The following is a 14,848-nucleotide window of genomic DNA, read 5'->3' as shown; positions in this document are numbered from 1 at the left end:
TGGAAGCAACAGAGCAGCCCTCAGCAAAGTCAGACTACCTGACTTTGCTGAGGGCAACCCACCACTGTGTTTATACAACATTGAACAAGGCATCTGAACTTCTCTTTGCATGGGGTTATTTAAATGATCCGAACAACAGGCTGGTTCATCAGCAGGTATCAAGCTAGACTCCACCCACAATAACGTTATGTAATTTGAATTTGCAGATGATCTTAAAATAAAAAGAAATTGTGACAATACATTCTGTTTTTTTTTTCCCATTTAGGATCAAACCAGTGTAAGTGAATATGGTATAATATGTGTCTGATAGTGCTGTTTTGTAGACACGAGAAAAGCCAATGGGATTTATCAACACAGTGGAGATTAACCCTGGAGCCACAACCCGTGTGTAGCCTTCTTTTAGAAATTATCTTGTATGAACACAGTAGTTGTCCTTCACTTTCAAAGCCTGGTGACAGGTGTTTCCCTGTACAAATATCAGCAAATAAATGCAATCTCATGTTCAGTGGATTGAACTGGTTGTTATGTCTTGCTAACAGAGAATATAACCATACCTTCCTGATGTCTAAGTGTAAGCATAACCTCTGCCCCTGCTCCTTAAGCTACAGACTACCTGACAGCCCTGCAGCATACTGTTAGGGACTAGATCTGCTGTGCAAGGAAACCTGCACTCATGATGGGTGACAGGCAATAGTGGAAATCTATCCCCTGAATATTCAGTTGCTGTGTACTGGAACTCCAACCTGAAGCAAAACAAATAAACAGCAAACACTATATTCACATTAAACACAGGTCATATACTGAGAAACACAGATACAGAAAGGATTTTTTATTTTGTTTTTAATATATACCAGTTAAAGAGAATCATTTTGAGGTAAGGCTCACAAAGTATACAAGACCTTGATTTATCTTCTCATCTACAGAATCTAGTCTTACATTAAAATATATATTTTTTAAATTCCTCTGCGGCTTTCATTGGCCTGAATATTCATACACATGAACACAATTACCAGACAGTACAGAGTATTTTTCCCCACACAGTTGGTCACCATGCTAGCCCTGCAGCACTGCGAGCCTGGGAAAGCCGAGCCAGCCATTTGTGTTAATGAGTTCTAGATCAGTATTCATTTATTTGTTACTCCCGCCATGGGAAACCAGTCTGGGCTACTTCCATATTAGATATGTTACTGTCTTTTAAGTGTCTCTGTTACTCCACCCCTTACACTTCCAGTTACTTTTGTATTTTAAGGTCAGTGATTCATTCTTTTAAATACAATCTAGACTATTGGGTATCATTTTCTTCAATCTATTTGCTGTGGGTGTGCACTCAGATGCAAATATGAAACTAAGTAATTTATTGTCTCTGTGTCTGGGTTACTTATTATTTTGTGAAGTTTTCATTTTGGTTTGCCCGACTTTCTTAAAATGGAAAGAGCTGAAATAAAATCACAAAACAATGATAAGGAACTAAGCTGTACGCCACGTGTGGTATTCTGCTAGCAAACCCGTCATAGAAATTGGATCTATTATGTTTGACAACAATGAGAGCTGTACTGTATATGTGAATAAAACACATCAACACTGTTGTTCTGCTTTCAGTTAATCACTTGAAAGCAAATGCAACACTTTCAATTCCATTGAGGAGGCAGACTGCTGATGTGAAAACAATGTTCTACAACAATGCCATACACAAAGGCAAAACAATATACATTGTCAAACCTAGTCATGGTATTGTGTTGCTGCTGGTAAATGTGTATCCTCCTAAACTTAAAAAACGAAACAATAATGAAATAGATTGTAACAGTAGCACCTTCACAGGCTATTACTAAATGTGTAAAAAGATAACATAACCGTATATATCATTTAAAAAAAAAAACATCACATATTTCAGACAAAGTAAACTGTTACAGTATTGTGACTTAGAGGTGAAACTGAGGAACTGATACCAGGAAGTCCATATCAGGAAAACCATTTGATCTCCTTATGCCATTCATGACCACAGCTGGGCACATGCAGGAACCCACATGATATCTAATCATCATCTAATTGAAATCTGCAAGACTTACAATAATGTATGCAGCAGAAATATTGAAAAAAACAAGCTCCACTAAAAACAAAAACAATGTCCTTCTTTTTTATGTTTATTTGTTTGTTTTTTACTTGCAGTACTGTAACTTTCAAACCAATACAGCAGCAGCAACTCAGTTGTAAAATACCTATGTACTCTACATACCGATGGGAATGTTTTCTGATGTGTGCATTAGTTACAATATCCATGTAATAATATCAAAACCAATTAGCAAGGCACAAGGTGATACCATTGGTGTGTTATTGTAAACATATGAGCTACTGTGCAGGTACCATTATATCAATGGTATATAACACTGGAGATGCCCTAGTAACACCCACATCAGCAAATGAAAGTAGTGGAAGTATACAGAAAAAAATAGGACAGGACATTTTACTTAAATAATCAGGGTACTGCCATTTCTTTTTCCACTTAGGGATGGGAGGGACTACAGAATGCCATGGGGTGTTCTGTATTTGGAGTGGGTTAAAGATCCCAGGGGACCAAGGAGATCCCTGTTCTTTATTCCCAGTTCAGTCACTGACAAGCCCCAAGCCTGGAGGAGAATCTCTTACCCATCCCACATCTGCCTCATCCAGCTGTAAATCACATTACAAGACAGCAAGAGCCCCACTGGAAATGAGATGAGGCTTTCACGACTACCATTATTTTAAACAAAAGCACTTCAGTGTGGTAGCAACAGGGGGCTTAAACACATCTTTAGATTCATCCGTTTGCAGAGTACACTTTCATTTGATTGATTTGATAACATTTTCCAGTTTTAAACCAACAGAAGGGGCATGGAAAATGGCCCAAAGATGTACAGTACATGTTACACTAAACGGTTACTCTTCTTATTCAGCGTAATCCATTTTTAAAATCATTATGCTAGTTAAAACAGCAGATTTCACCCATTATCAGCTTTATGTAAACTTTTATCAAAAGCTGCATCTATGCCTGTGTGTGCATATATGTTTTGGTGATCATGGAACCTAACGTATAATTGTGGTTACATGGTTAAAGTAGCAGTTTTACATTGACCTCTTTTAGCTTATTCCTAAAAACATAAAAAAAAAACATTTTCTAAACCAGTAGACCAGTAACTTCAAAAGTTGAATCTACTCAATAAAACAACAAGGTCTGTTCATAGACTGCAAGCCCGGTTTCTATGCCAACCACTTTCAATTAATCCTCTTAACAGGATTCCTCTTCCTTTGCTCTCAAAAGGGTACTTGTACCTATAATGCTTTTGAATTGCAAGCCCCATCGCCTCTCTCTTTGCCCCACCTTAGCTACCCCACCTCTTTTTTTATTACTTTTAACAGTTAAATCTTATTGAAAGAAGTCGTCCTCAAAACCTAGGAACATAGCAGTTGGTTACAAACTTGAGATTGAGAATCTCTATAAATTGCTCATACAAGTTTTCTTTTGTATTTATTTTTATAAACAATTTCAACATTTTGGTCAGTATTTCCATGGGTAGGAGTTACTGTATATCTTCATACATATCTAAATGTGGCAACTGCACGATTAAAGAACAAAGAAAACCTAATCACCTATGAAATGACCTACTAAAAATGTTTTGCTTGTGTTTATTATCCACAGTATGCCTTGCTGCTTATATTGCTTTTGTATCCGTTTTGTCATTCTTTGTCTATTTGTGTTTGTACACTGAATAAGTCTCTATTATTCTACAGCCCTGATAGCATTATGGGTATTAAATAGAACAAAGAAAGATATGTCAACTTGACTGCTTACATATGGATTCTAACAACACTAAATCAGCCAAGACTATGAAGCCTACATTAAATAATTGTGATGGCTCCCGCCATGATATCTACATAACTATTGCTACATGAGCACCATAAACTTAGTCTAGGATAAACACATACAAGGGTCAGGAAGGAGTGTTAACCATTGGAGTGCTACCAGAGAGAAGGTTCCTAATTTGAACTTTTGTGTGGAAACTGCAGGCTGTGTATATTTTTACATATTTCCATGGAAACTCCCATGTTTTTTGTTTAAGTAATATCCAGTTTATTTCTGGAATTCATTCTTAAGTAAACACAGCATATCCTTTCAGTCAACATCCACCAGTACTGCATTTATTGAAGAGACCTTCCAGCTTTTCAGTGTAAACTCAACACACAGGAGGCAAACTACAGCTTCCGAATTACAAAGCAAGATAACAAGTATCTAAACATTCTTGGTGGTAAAGGATAACCTAGTCATACTTTACCTACCAACATTTCAGCACAGTGTTTGAAGGGTACGTCTATTGGATGAGCTCCCGTCTACTTTGTGGCTGTTAAAAGGTCCAACAGCACTTTCTGGAAAGGAGTAATACAACAACAGTGATAACAATACATGTTATTCTTACATTCACTGAAGCATCTCAAAGTACTTTACAGTGCAAATAAAAAAAATAAAAAAATAAAAAAATACAAGGTGCAGGGACCACTGTAGACATGTGTTTATTTATGTATTTTAATGGATTTCAGTGCCAGTTGTGATGATAATATTTTTTTCCCCCTCAGTTTCTGCCCAGCTGGTCTGAGGTGTGTGTTTGTGTGCATGAGGGGAGGGGTGGGTGTTTTATTTTCCTTTCTGCTGTGCTTCAGCAAGGGGGCAGAAGATCTCTATGGAAACCCCTTAGAGGCTTGATGTCTCCAAGTATGACTTGGCAGACTACATGGTAGACAAGTATCAGTAATTCCAGGGTTAAGAGTCTTAGTCTGAGGATTTCTGTCCACGAGCCCTATCATATGATAGTGCTTAGCCAGCCATTGTATCAGTGTGACGTCTTTTCTATTTAATTGAATGAGGTAAATCAAATCATGAGATGAAACATCAGACTCACATAATGTTTTTTTTTTTTTTTTAAGTCAGCTGTTATCCCAAATTCTAACCTTCTAAACCAGGACTGGCCTTATCATTTTTTTTTTTAGTGGTCATTCTAAATATTATGATATGATTTTGAGGGAATTACCAACCAATTTGGCACTTTCAGATGGATTTATATAGTAAACTTCCTGGCAACTTATTAAAAAATAAATTTAGTTGCTCAGGAACAGATTGCGCTAGACTGGCTGGAAGAATAAGACAGATACTAAGAAAGATATAAGATAACCCTCCTGTAAATCAAATCTGACCCCAATGGTAATATTTTGAAGTATTCTGAAACTATCTAGCAGTTTGTGCTGAGCTCTTTGGATGTCCTGAACTGAAATACATTTTACATTAAGGTAGCTGTTTTTCTATACCATTCTGCTTATTTTACAAAATTGGGTTCTAGGGTCACATTTGACACATATTTTCTTATATCATGGAGCAGTAGAAATGCCTTCAGGAAGGCTGACATGAAGTTGTTTTGTTTTTTACCACCTTCGTAAGCTGTGGCTCTGTGTGGAAGGACCTCATCTGCATGATTGTAAATGTCAGTAATGTGATCTTGAGTTTATTCTTTCAAGGATTTTGTCATTAGCTTTTTGTAATATAGCAGAATAATCAGTCACATTTTTCTGTTAGTTGTCTTGCTAAATGGAGTGAATAAGCTGTTGTTTAAAACACCTATATTTAAGAATATGTTGTTACAATGTATGTAAGCAAAACAATCCTTAACAAACAGGCAAACGGCAAGTGATAGCTCAGCAAGATAAACAGACAGATAGATGAGTGATGATCAAATGGATGCACCTGCAGAACAATAAACAAACACAAAAACAAATGTCTGCATACCCAAAGCACACTCACAATTAGATCTTAAGGAGTAAGTAGCAGGGCTCCGAAAAAATATACGTCCCAACGTGTTGCTACAACTGTTTAAATAATGATTGAGATCTGACTTCTAAATCACTAACACAACAACAAGTGCTCTGGTTTTTCTTTTTACATACCACATCATGGTTTGTTATTGCTGTGTTACCTGTTTGACAATGTGGGCAATAATCCTTACACTATCAGTGCACTAGAGCGGCCATTTTGAAAACAGCTTTGAAACAGACTTCAAGGTATAAGTGTAAAAAGTTGTCAGGATGTTAACAATGGAAAAACATGTACAGGTACATTATTTAAACAATTGTAGCAACACGTGGGAACGTGTAACACTATGGGCTGTATTTTCCCCTGTGAGCAAACTGCTCACTCCATAGGAAATGAATTAGATGGGCAGTTTGCCCACAGGGAAAATCAGGCCCTATATTTTTTGGAACCTCGCTACTTACTCTTTAAGGAAGCCAGACAGGAAATGCTCCTTTTGTTGTGGCTGCTGAGCTACCCCAGTAGGAGCAATGTGCTGGTGTAATTAACCATAGTTGAAAGGTCCAGCAGAAGGAAGGTAGTCAAAGGTCAAGCAGAAATCCTGCTTATTACAAGCCTCATGCCACAAAAGATCATTCAGCCAAAGTGCCCCCTCATCCTTACCCCCTGTAGTTCTTTTAACCTGTTGAACACTGAGATTCCTGTTGATATATCTGCAAGGAGACAAAAAAGCTTGCATTTTCCTGCTGTGGTCTGCTGAGCTCTCTGGGGCATCCGAAGGGTTTTTGGTCTTGTGGTTTTGGAGCAACATATGCTCCTACTTGCAATGTCTATTAACTTGCAATCACTATTACCAGTCACTATGACAGTATGATAACAGGATACGTATTTCCATTTGCATGCTTAAAAACCTTCTGCTCAGTATTCTGAATATTTCTGAAACACATGCATTGGTCTCCCAACTAGCAAATCAGGTAAAAACTATTGCAAACAAAAGGTAACAAATATATGGTATAAGAGGCTACATCATCAAAAGTCATTAGATTCGGTAGTATAAATACAACAAGGTATGGAAGGAAGAAAGTACATTGCATCCCATACATGTGAATGCAGGCATACATGTTTTCTTCCTTAATTCCTTTGAAAATGACCCATAAAATGTACGTTCCTTTCAATTATGGTCAGCTTAGTGTTGGAAGGTTATGGGTTGATTCCCAGGCACTGTTGCCTTTGCCCAGATGTAGTTTATAATGAAAACTCTGGGGCTCCTGTCTGTAGGGTAGGTGAATTTTTCTTGGTTAGAACAGAAATTACGACAGGCCACCAGAGTCCTACAGTCATCCTAGTGGTAAGTAGATAGGAGCCACTAGCAGTATAAGCGCACTGAAATCCTAAGCTACTGTATGATATCCAGTGGCAAAGTAACCCTAAGCTGGTTACTCAAGTGGAAGTACTGTGAGGACGAGGACACAAGTGTGTGAAAAAGGACATTTGCAATGAAAACGCTGCAAATGCCTCTGCCGTTTGGCTTCTGTGTGTAGAGAAATATCTACATATGCAGTACAGGAAATTGCTCAGCTTCTAATTTGTGTCTTTAATGGGGAAAGTGTTAGGAACAAAGTTTTATGTCTAAGAGCAGAAGCTAAGCAATTAATTAATTAACTGAAATAGTCACCCCTTTGCATGCCAATGAAGTATTGTATTTCAGAGGGTTATCAGTAAATTAATTCTAACACTGACTTTAAATCGGAAAACTTTCAGACTTCAGCCCAGTCTTTCAGACTTCAGCCTTGCGTCACAGACAAACAACAAGCAGGCAAAAGGGCACTGTCTCATTACCAACTTTCCATAATGGCAAACCTACTGGTTGCCCATCTTGTCACAATAACCTTTTTTTCATTTTAAATGAAGACACCATATAGAAAGCCAGCAGTTTTTAATCCCATAATCCTCTCTTTCTTTTAGCCTGGCTCATCTATTCCCAGTCACAGCCATCCAATATCTCTTTGTCAAAGGGTTTTAATAGTTGGGAGGCTAAGCTCTCCTCAAACCGCCATTTTTTTTCAATTTCTGCAGCACTAAACCCCATGAAATTGAGCTTTGCTGATTGCATCCCAATCATGAAAGGCTAGGATGGAATCAATGTATAGAGAACACAAAACCAAATGAGACAAATGTACAATGGTGATATAATCCTCTTATTTTTCAAGCAAAAGTTATTCCAACTAGGCCAACTTGAGTATACAAATCTTATATTCCACACAAGCAAGATAACATGACATCTGTTGCATGAATGCATGCTCAAACAAGTTGGCACTTCTGTATACAGTCTGTGCACAGACAGCAACCCCTTTGCAAATCGGGGAATACAGAGTATTTCTGGAATAGGCAACTCTAGAGAAATAGTTGATTTCTCCATGTAATAAAGCAGAACTAATGTTCATTTATTTCCAGTGCTTAAATATAATTGTTGGGATAATAATGTACTATTAATCCAAAATGTGATGTAATAATTAGTACATATTTTAGGGCTCCATAATAAGTGGTTGTTAATTAATGTATTACAGTGTGTCTATGAGCTGTCTGTAAGCTTACATGATTATCAGACAACTCCATACATGCGTACTGGTGAAATAATCTCAGCTATGGTTGACCAGCAGAAATGTAAATGGCTTTTCCATGTCCTCAGGATGAATGACTATGTTACCAAAAAAGCCCTCAATAAAACCCTAAAGGCAAAAGAAAAGAGAAGCAGACCCAAGACACCCTGGAGTCAGACCATCAAAAATAAGCAAAGGACGGAGGGACTGATGTAGGGAACTGCCTGCAGAGCCCAGGACCGACACGGGTGGCAAAATCATGTGAGGGAATGATGCCTGCTTTATATATTATATACGCATATTAATATTACTAGTGATAATAATACTCCGAATTATCACCATCGCTGTTATTCATCAAAGTGAGTCTAGCCACAAAAATATCATCTGAAAGGTTACATTTTCAATTTATGTGCTTTTCATTCTAATTCATTCATTTCAAAATGAGCTGATTTTACTCTTTCAGCCTTATTGTACTTTCAATTTTCAATAGAAATAAAACCTTCTTCAAAATGTGTGATGACACAATCTAACATTACTTTAAGTACATACTTTTTATAAAAATATACTTTATTTGTCACAAAAAAAAATTAGATTTGTTGATATCACTATGTAACACAATTTTTGTTCCTGGGTAGTAAGTGTTATTTCCTAATTGCTTATGCCTCAAAAGTATAGAAAATGGCTATTATTCCCCACAAACTTTGCTTTTGTGACCAGGACAGTGATATTTTGAAATTTACCTATTTCCAATGAGAAAACGGGCAAATTTGTGTCTTTTCGTTCACATAAAGTCAGAAAAAAACAACATATGAATCCAAATTAACATGTATTTATACTAAAGTAATACAAAAATGACTACAAAAGATTTAGAAAAGAGTAGTTTTTCGAGATTTACGATTATACTGTAAATCACTTTCACGAATCAGCCTCCAAATGTAGTCTCCCATCATGTTCTCGTTATACTGTCCTTGGTAGCGGCGTTCAAAGTCCAGTATATCCTGGTGGAAGCGCTCGCCTTGCTCCTCCAAGTACGCTCCCATGTTCTCCTTGAATTTATCAAGATGAACATCAAGGATATGGACTTTGAGGGACATCCTACAGCCCATTGTGCCGTAGTTCTTCACCAGAGTCTCAACCAGCTCCACATAGTTTTCGGCCTTGTGATTGCCCAGGAAGCCCCGAACCACTGCGACAAAGCTGTTCCAAGCCACTTTCTCCTTACTAGTGAGCTTCTTGGGGAATTCATTGCACTCCAGGATCTTCTTTATCTGTGGTCCGACGAAGACACCGGCATTGACCTTTGCCTCAGACAGCTTAGGGAAGAAGTCTTGAAGGTACTTGAAGGCTGCCGACTCCTTATCTAGAGCTCTGATAAATTGTTTCATAAGGCCCAATTTGATGTGCAGTGGTGGCATCAGCACCTTCCGGGGGTCCACCAGTGGCTCCCACTTGACGTTGTTCCTCCCCACAGAGAACTCGGTCCGCTGTGGCCAGTCCCGTCTGTGGTAGTGCGCCTTGGTGTCCCTTCTGTCCCAAAGGCAAAGATAGCAGGGAAACTTGGTAAAACCGCCTTGGAGACCCATCAGGAATGCCACCATTTTGAAGTCTCCTATGACCTCCCAGCCGTACTCATCATACTTCAAGGCGTCCAGCAAGGTCTTGATGCTGTTGTAATCCTCTTTGAGGTGCACCGAGTGAGCCAGGGGAAGAGACGGGTACTTGTTACCATTATGGAGCAGCACGGCTTTGAGGCTCCTGGATTAGCTGTCAATGAAGAGGCGCCACTCATTCTGGTTACAGGCGATTCCGATTGCCTCGAACAGACTGGTCACATTGTGGCAGAAGCAGAACCCATCTTGACGGGTGAAGAAGATGGAAAAAGGTTGGTGACGCTTCCTCTGATCTGCGACTTGCACACTTTCATCCAACATGTTCCACTGCTTGAGCCTAGACGTCAAAAGCTCGGCATTGGACTTGGTGAGACCAAGATCTCTAATCAAGTCGTTGAGGTCTTTTTGGTTGGGGTAGTATGGGTTTCTCTCCTCAGTTCCACCTCTGAAATTGTCATCTGGATCTACAACGTCTTCCTCGCTCTCTGACTTGCTGCTCTCTTCTAAAGACGGCTGCTCTCTCTCCGGAGGAGTGGGTACGGGGAGCTCATGGCAGTGTGGCTCCGGGGCGATGGATGAAGGAAGGTCTGGATACGTGATAGCAGGTGCCTTCTTGCCAGTCCGACGTTTGGAAAGGTCCACCATGCAGAAGTAGCAGTTGCTTGAATGGTCAGTGGGTTCCTGCCAAATTCTTGGGATAGCGAACTTCATGGCTCTCTTTTCCCCTCTGTACCATCGTACAAAAATACATTTATTTCACCCATGACTAATGTGTAAGAGATTCTCGCAACATTTTTCATATATATATTTTCAATAACATAAGAGTTTAGAGAGAAACAGCGCAAGAGAAAGGATGGGTAGGCAGTACTCACAATTCCAGGGAGAGAGATCACATTGAGTAGCAGCCTGGGGTAAAACAAAAGTGGAAAATATAACGAAAGCCCTTCTTGCTTTTGTTATCAAAAAAATTACAACTTAGAAATCGATCGATATATACACTGTAACATATCAAACATCCAAGGAATGCTTTCTTAACTTTTTTTCATAAGCAAAATGCCTCAAGCAATACAAAATAAAGAGAGAATGGGTTCAACTTTCTCACAGTCTCTAAATTAACAATATCTAATCAAGGAATATCTGAACACCCACCTAGTAGAAACCAGTTAAATTGCCCTCTCAGGAGTAGAGAGGCCTGTTTTTTATCATAGCCCCACTAGCAGCCCTTAATCCTTAGAAACTTGAGGGTAAAGACCGAGCAGGTTTTGAAATCAACAGCTTTGGGAATTCAACACAAGTGTAGAAAAAAGATTTTAGATAAAGGGTGTATTAGAGAATCATGGTAAAATTGTAATTGTAAGTTACTGGTTTTGTTATGTAACAAAATTGCTGTTTGTTTCTGTATTTACTATAATAATAATAATAATAATAATAATAATAATAATAATAATAATAATAATAATAATAATAATAATAATACATGTATTTATTATGGGGTTACTTTAACCTTTTCATTTCAAGACAGTCTTGAGAAATACATTAAACAGTTCAACGTCCAAAGCACATAACAAGTGTCACGTTTTGCCCTATGTATATGGGGATAGACAATGTCATGACTGGCTGGCATAATCCAATCCAAAACTGCTGTGCATCACTCCTTAGGGTTCTCCAACAGTATAATCCTTTGCTGGAATAACACCCCAACTCTCCTTCATTTAAAGGAAAACAAAAGCTTTCTGGTACATTTATTCTTTCTTGAAATGCAGGCTTTCTCTGTAAGCTCCTTGTATTGCAAATCACATTTTAATTAGGTCTATCCCCAGGTAACAATCTCCTTCCCCGACTGAGTCCTACAGGATTACCTTTCAGGGTCATGTCTACATAAGATGCTCAACTCAAACCCTTTAACTCTCCACCTGCTGGGCCCTTCTCTTGTGGAGACCAGCCCTTTCAAAATGTGCACCAGAATTATTATTTTTTTGCACCTTGAATGTTACTATAATATCAGTTTTCTACTTGGCCCGTTTTGCCGACAATCACTCAACCTGCAGTGTTTAATTTCCTTTAATTACCCCCCAAAAACAGCTTCTGTTGGGCTATACAGTTGGATTTCAATTTTCTTTTCTTCTTTTAAATAATATTTAAAAGGTAATGAATTTATATCTCGGACACCAAAAGTTAACTACTACTTGCCACAGTGATTTCGGGGTGAGGTATACTGTACTGTATTTAAATCAGAAAATAACCCTTAAAAAAAGTCATAGTAAAAGCATTATAAAAAAATATATTTTATAGGCAGAAAGTATAGTGACAGGCTAGGTCTGCTATTGCCTTTACTGCTCTAGCAATAAAAGAAGCCAGTGAACTTACCTGGAATCTCAATTTACAGGAACCCTGCATGAGTTTCATACAGATGACTGGACACCCAGAGAATAAAGGTAAAATTGGAAGAGGAGGGTTGTTTTGTATGGATCTTTGACTTCTAAAACAACATACCAAACAAGGACATTGAAACTGCCCACACATCATCATTTCCTACTGGTGAAACAGTATGTGGCTTAAAAAGGGGGTGCCATATGTAATGACACAGGCACAGATGAGAGGCTGGTGTAACTGTGAAAACACCTGTGGGATCATGAAGACTTAAAGTGCTGCAGCTAATAGAATAGCTTGGCAAAAGAAATGTCATTTCCTATCCCATCTCTGTCTTTATTTGCTGAACTGGCACCAACTTCTTGCTGTTGACATAATATTGCAACACTGTTTATCCATCTTTCTCAACAGTACAAAACCACAATCAAATTACTGCCATGCAGGAAACAATCTGTCTGCTGAACTTGTTGTACACTGGACTTAGAATTACATTTAAAGTGCCTTTGAAAGCAGTATGCCAATAAAAGTATCCTACTGGCAAAATAACATATTAAAGTTACCAGGTATTTCCTTATAAAGGTTTACCGTGGTAATTTAGCTATTTATTATGCTTTTACAATAATTTACCATGGTAACCAGTGCTTTCCTTAGCTTCTGTTAAGCTGTACTTCACCAAGGTAACTAGCAAAATATAACTACATATAATATTGTATTAATACTGTAATAATATATTCAGTTTGTGACATGCTAATATGTACAAAACAGATTGAAACCACAGTGGCAGTACTGTCTTTTATGTTGAAATGTTGTGCATCACATTTAAGTAGTTAAGTTATGTAAGGCCAGTTTTTCTTTTCTATGTAAAGAAACAATGCTTTGCTTGTTTTTAACAACAAGATACCAGCCATGTGTATGCATAATTAAATGAACAAATAATGATTGTATTCTCTACAAGGAAATCAATTATATATGTATTTTGGAGGCAAAAACATTGCATAATGAGAATAAAAATCATGTCCAATGAAGAGTTGAGGGGTTCATATCACATACAAGCTTTTGTTTTCTGTATACAGACACAATCAACTGTGTAGCAAAATCCTTTTTGACAAGTCAATATTAAGTCGAGACCTCCCAAACAGTGGATTATTTTAGGTCAAGTTGGATTAGCCCCTAGCTTCTATAAGACACAGGGTTCCTCAACCTGAAATTCCATTAAAAGTCTTTAACGAAAGGCTTGTGATGGAGTCTATCTGTGTATATGCTGGCTTGTCTTGGTTCACCTTTACCTGGCTTTAGAGCTGAACTTGCGGGGTGTGTACAAACAGACCCAATGGGACTGCCCCCTCCTTCTCAATGGAAGAAGTGCTGTACTCAGCATAATCATTCCCACAATACATCACACAGCAGCCTCACTTAGAGCTGGCCAATTTACTGCTCTAACTATGAGGGAGGCTGGGACGGACTAGGGCTCTTTATTCACTGAGACAGAAGCACAGCAAGGTATTGCAGATAAGGAAGAAATAAACAACAGCGGAAAGTTACATAAATTCCCTTCCAGGATTGAGAGAGGCAGCAGGACTGAAAATGTCCCTAAGAGCCAATGTTTTATAAAATCCATTGCATGAATGCTTCTAAAGCACAGTACGTGCATACATGAAACCTTAATCTGCATAAAACTACATCTGCAAACCAGTGTTAACCACATGGGTGTCAATCAGTTTCGAAAGTCCAGAGTTACAAGTCCATTTAATAAACCCCCCAAAGTCTAATATATATTTCTTTAAGAATATATTTCTGACTCCTGCAATACGCCAAGCAGCAGGAGCTGGGCCTAATCAGCCTAGTTGTTACAGATGAAGTATTGGAGGACATTTAACGAAACTATTCATCATGATGTTTCTTTTTCTTCTATGAGTTACTCAATAACTTTTTGAACTACATATAACGGCTTACTGGTTAGAGATAATGCTAAAGGCACTGCCAAGTCCACATGCCCTAGATAAGTTTGGGCTATCCTCCATGAAGAGTTCACTTTCAGAGGATAGGTTGTATTTCAAAGCAGCACTATGCTCTGTGGTTCCCTTAGTCAGCAGAAGGAGGTTGGGGACAAGGTCATCCTCTCCAGCAGATACTTGATCGGCTATCGCTCAGTTCCTATGATTGGGTTACACCTCGTCATCAGACACTATCCTCAGCTAAGCAGTTGGAGAACCAGTACCCCTTATAAAATGTTCCTGTAGTAAAAACATAGCAAATTGCAATAAAGCACATTGAAAGCATGGTAGAGCATAGATAAGCATGGTAATGCAGGTATGATAAAGCATATTACCAAACGTAGCAAACCAGAGTACATTGTAGTAAATACATTGTATAAAATGGCAAAAATACCATGCAAAATACTGTGCTAAACTTTTACAAAAGCCATTAGTTTGCCATGCAGA

General features: G+C 38.3%; 1 protein-coding gene across 3 annotated transcripts in view; it reads right to left on the bottom strand.

Annotated features, from left to right (window-relative positions):
- The window catches only part of LOC117431214 (protocadherin-1-like), a 116,024-nt gene that overhangs the window by 21,432 nt on the left and 79,744 nt on the right, over positions 1–14,848 (bottom strand). The window contains exon 5 of one of the 3 annotated variants that reach the window (XM_034051944.3): positions 4,312–4,398. The exons of the other annotated variants lie outside the window; for them this stretch is intronic. Within the exon in view, the coding sequence (XP_033907835.3) occupies positions 4,319–4,398 (80 nt within the window). The 3' untranslated portion in view covers positions 4,312–4,318. The remainder of the gene's footprint in view (positions 1–4,311; positions 4,399–14,848) is intronic. 3 annotated transcript variants of the gene reach the window in all.

This window comes from Acipenser ruthenus, chromosome 22 (assembly GCF_902713425.1).
Source record: "Acipenser ruthenus chromosome 22, fAciRut3.2 maternal haplotype, whole genome shotgun sequence".
Lineage (NCBI taxonomy): Eukaryota > Metazoa > Chordata > Actinopteri > Acipenseriformes > Acipenseridae > Acipenser > Acipenser ruthenus.
Note: the sequence above shows the minus strand (reverse complement) of the source record. Positions and strands in the feature narration are given on the sequence as shown.